General features: G+C 48.1%; 1 protein-coding gene across 2 annotated transcripts in view; it reads right to left on the reverse strand.

The window, feature by feature from the left end:
- The window catches only part of MIX23 (mitochondrial matrix import factor 23), a 29,103-nt gene extending 25,644 nt beyond the window's left edge, over positions 1 to 3,459 (reverse strand). The window contains exon 1 of one of the 2 annotated variants that reach the window (XM_062208867.1): positions 3,162 to 3,459. In XM_062208867.1, the coding sequence (XP_062064851.1) occupies positions 3,162 to 3,212 (51 nt within the window). In that variant the 5' untranslated portion in view covers positions 3,213 to 3,459. Of the gene's footprint in view, positions 1 to 3,135 lie in introns of both variants that reach the window. The other variant, XM_062208868.1, reaches the window with a different exon arrangement.
- Positions 3,460 to 4,062: the final 603 nt, after the last annotated feature.

Here is a 4,062-nt window from a genome sequence, read left to right on the forward strand (position 1 = left end):
GAGTGAACCAGCAGATGGAAGACTCTCTCTCTGCCTCTCTCTCTCTCTGCCTTTCAAGTAAAATAAATCTTTAAGAAAAAAAAAATCTCCAAGCTTCCCAACATATGTCCCACAAAAAAACAGGTTAAGCTGCTGCTTGCCACACTGACAGCCCACATTGGACTACCAATTTAAAACCTTGATACTCCATTTCTGATCCAGCTCCCTGCTAATAAGCCTGGGAAAGCAGACAATAGCCCAGATACTGGAGTCCCTGCCACCCACGTGGAAGATCTGGATGGAGCTCTGGGCTCCTGGTTTCTGACATGTCAGCCCCAACCATTGTAGCCATTTGGGAAGTGAACCAGTGGATGGACGACCTCAATCTCTCTCTCTTTTTTAACCTGCCTGTCAAATAAATAAATCTTTATATATATGTATATATATATATAATTGGATTAATAATTTGTGAGAACAGCCATGTTTTATAATTCATAATTTTTCCAAACTCATCTCAACTTGAATGATACATTCAAATTTTACATTTTTATAGCACCTTCACTCATGTTTTTGTGTGCCTCTGAAGAAGCAAATGGTCTTGCACCCTTTACAAGGAGATTAAATGGTAGGCCAAGGCCAGCTCTAAAAAACCAGATCTTCTAACTTCTAAAATGGGGTATTCTCCATTATAAATCACACATTTAAGAAAAAAGCATGTTTTACTGAGATTCATTTTATGTTTTTATATACATCATCTCTGCGAACAGAATGATTAGGCAAGGCAGTTTCATTTTACAGATTCAAATAATACAGAAGGAAGCAGTTTTAAGTATTATTTAACACAGTTTTCTTTATTTTACATATTCAAGCTAACCCCCAAAACATTTACGTGATTAGTTCAAGGGCATAAAGCTGTTCATGGCAGAAGCAGTACTAGAAGTCAGAACATTTAATGCTCCAACCTGTGCCTTTTTCCATAGACTTTAAGAATACCATAGGGGCCAGTGCTGTGGTGTAGCCAGTAAAGCCGCCGCCTGCAGTACCGGCATCCATATGGGCGCCGGTTGGAGACCTGGCTGCTCCTTTTCCAATCCAGCCCTCTGCCATGGCCTGGGAAAGCAGTAGAAGACGGCCCTAGTCCTTGGGCCTCTGTACTCGCGTGGGAGACCTGGAAGAAGCTCCTGGCTCCTGGCTTTGGATCGGCACAGCTCTGGCCTTTTCGGCCAACTGGGGAGTCAATCAGCGATGGAAGACTCCTCTCTCTCTCTCTCTGCCTCTCCTTCTCTCTCTGAGTAACTATGACTTTCAAATAAATAAGTAAATCTCTAAAAAAAAAAAAAAATACCATTGCTCAGAGGCTGGTGCTGTGGCGTAGTGAGATAAGCCTCTGCCTACAATGCCACCACCCCACATAGGTGCCAGTTCAAGTCCTGGCTGTTCCACTTCTGAGCCAGCTCCCTGCTAATGCACCTGGGAAAGCAGCAGAAGATGGCCCAAGTCCCTGGGCTCCTGCGCACCCATGTGAGAGACATGGAAGAAGCTCCTGGTTTTGGCCTGGCCCAGCCCTGGCAGCCATCTGGGGAGTGAACCAGAGTATGGAAGATCTCTCTCTCTTTCAAATACATCTCTTTATTTATTTATTTATTTATCTTTGGGTAAACAATACCATTGCTCAGTTATATGAATTCACTAACTCAAGTTACGTCACATTGTTACTGTGACAAGGCCACAGCCACAAATGTGCTGGTTAACTTTATGTATTCAGTCTTCGTCTAGCCTGTTAAATATTTTTCAAGTGTTTGTATTAACTGGGCCCTCTGATCACATCTGAAGTCAGCTGCTGTCATGCTGATCTAGTCTGAGGAGCAGCTGCAGTGAAAAACAGGGCACGAACAATGGCAGAAGACCTCACATCAACATTTCTTTGCCAAATGCTACTGTAAATATTTTAGTCTTGCAAAGATTATCTTCAAATATCACCACCTACAAACTGTTCAAAACACAAAGCCTTCTACAGATAAATGGGCTAATGACATAGGAAACGATTTTTCAATATATTTTAAAATCTTTATTAAAAACAGGTAATTTTCAGGGCTGGTGCTATGGTGCAGTAGGTTAATCCTCCGCCTGTGGCACCGGCATCCCATATGGGTACCGGTTCTAGTCCTGGCTGCTCCACTTCCAATCCAGCTCTCTGCTATGGCCTGGGAAATCAGTAGAAGATGGCCCAAGTGTTTGGGCCCCTGCACCCACGTGGGAGATCCGGAAGAAGCTCCTGGCTCCTGGCTTCGGAATGGCGCAGCTCCAGCTGCCCCAGCCATTTGGGGAGTGAACCAACGGAAGGAAGACCTTTCTCTCTTTCTCTCCCTATCACTGTCTGTAACTCTACCTTTCAAATAATATAAATAAAAAATCTTAAAAAAAAAAAAAACCAGGAAACTTCTCCAGTAACTTGCTCAAAATCCAGATCCCTGTCCTTAGATTAGTGGTTAATAATTAGCCTTAGAGTTAGATGCCTGGGTACAAAAAGATAGGTTTTTTTTTTTTTTTGGTACACGCTACAACTCTAACAGGAAGGCAATAGCAACAGAGCATGTAGCTCTAGATCGCTGGTGTTTGAATGTAAAAGGATAACAGCTTTTTCTCAAGCGCCACAACGTCTCTAATGGTTCGGAAGGCACTAGCAACCAGGGCAGGTACTAGAATTAATCTCCCTTCCAAGCTTGCAAATGGTCTGTCCCCCTAAAATCGCAAACTACGCTAAACGTTTTATCTTATCAAGTAATAAAGTTCTCCACCTTCCCTTTCTTCTCTTCTGAAAAACCAACTTTAAGAAAAGTAGGAGAGGAATGGCAGAGGCTTGGAACCGGAGTCCTGGGCATTGCCACAAGGACATTGCTACACTCCCGAGCTTGGCACTACCACCGCGGAACGACCTGAAATTCCCAGGCAAGGCCTGCTCAGCACAAAGACGATGACCTCCTTCCCGTCCCCACCACTGAGCAGCCTCGCTCCCTAAGGCCAAACACGCGCCCCCCATGACCTCCAATGGCTCGATAAAGAAACCTTGAACTGACCGCTTTTCCCACAGCTGGCCCATACGGCTTCCAAGGCCAGAACACGGAATAGGGTCTAGACACAAAAGCAAGGACACACCTGCCACACGAGGTAAAGCCCTTTACCTGGAACTCGGCGAACTCCTCACAGTTCACACCGCCACTGGGCGCCGCCATATTGGACAAACGCGAGGACCCCGCCGCAGGCCAATCACCGCGGAGCAAAGGTGTCCGCGGCGCCGCCTGACCGAATTAAAATGGCCCAAAGGAAATCTCAGCCAAACACCTGAGCGCGGAACCTGTCTGTCCGTGGCCCCCCTCCCACGTCGGAGTTTGTCGCTCTGCTGTCCTGCTTTTTCACTCCAATCCCTTCATGCAGGGACAGAGATTGTCAGAACCTGAGGGGACGGTGGACTCCAAAAGCATCTTCTTGCAAAAAGGGAAGGGATCTCCCGTGCACACACCCATCAGGTCGCTGGGGAGGGAATCTCGCAACGTGAACCTTCCCGCAGCCCTCCCATTCCACTGTTGATCCTCTGTCCCCAGGGCTGAAGGGCCTTTGTTCCCCAAGAATGTGGGGCCACTAAGAACCGACTAGACAGAAATGGGCGCGTTTCTGGCAGTGTGGGCGGGAACATGGTGGAATTGAAAAAAAGAAAAAAGAAGAAAGCACACATTGTGATTTTCTCGGCTTGGCCCGAGGGATGCTCCAAAAGCCACCAAGCGATGGGGCTTCCAATGCGTTTGGATAAAAGCTTTCCTCGCACACAGGATGGTGGTGAGTGCTGGCTTATCAGGGAGCGCAGGTTCACAAACGCCCCCACGCTGCTTCTCCTCTTTAGCTCTGCTGCTTTGGAACCAGGGACTCGCCTCCACGCAGACCACCGTAAGGGCAGGGCCGCCTCGGCGCCGGCGCCCGCACGCCCCGAGAGGCGCGTCCGCAGGCTCCCGCGCGTCGCGCACGTCCCGCACGGCCCGCGCGTCACGCACGCCCCGCCCACCGCGCCCGCCCCGCCCGCCCCGGCGC

This window comes from Lepus europaeus, chromosome 2 (assembly GCF_033115175.1).
Source record: "Lepus europaeus isolate LE1 chromosome 2, mLepTim1.pri, whole genome shotgun sequence".
In the NCBI taxonomy this organism is placed as follows: Eukaryota; Metazoa; Chordata; class Mammalia; order Lagomorpha; family Leporidae; genus Lepus; species Lepus europaeus.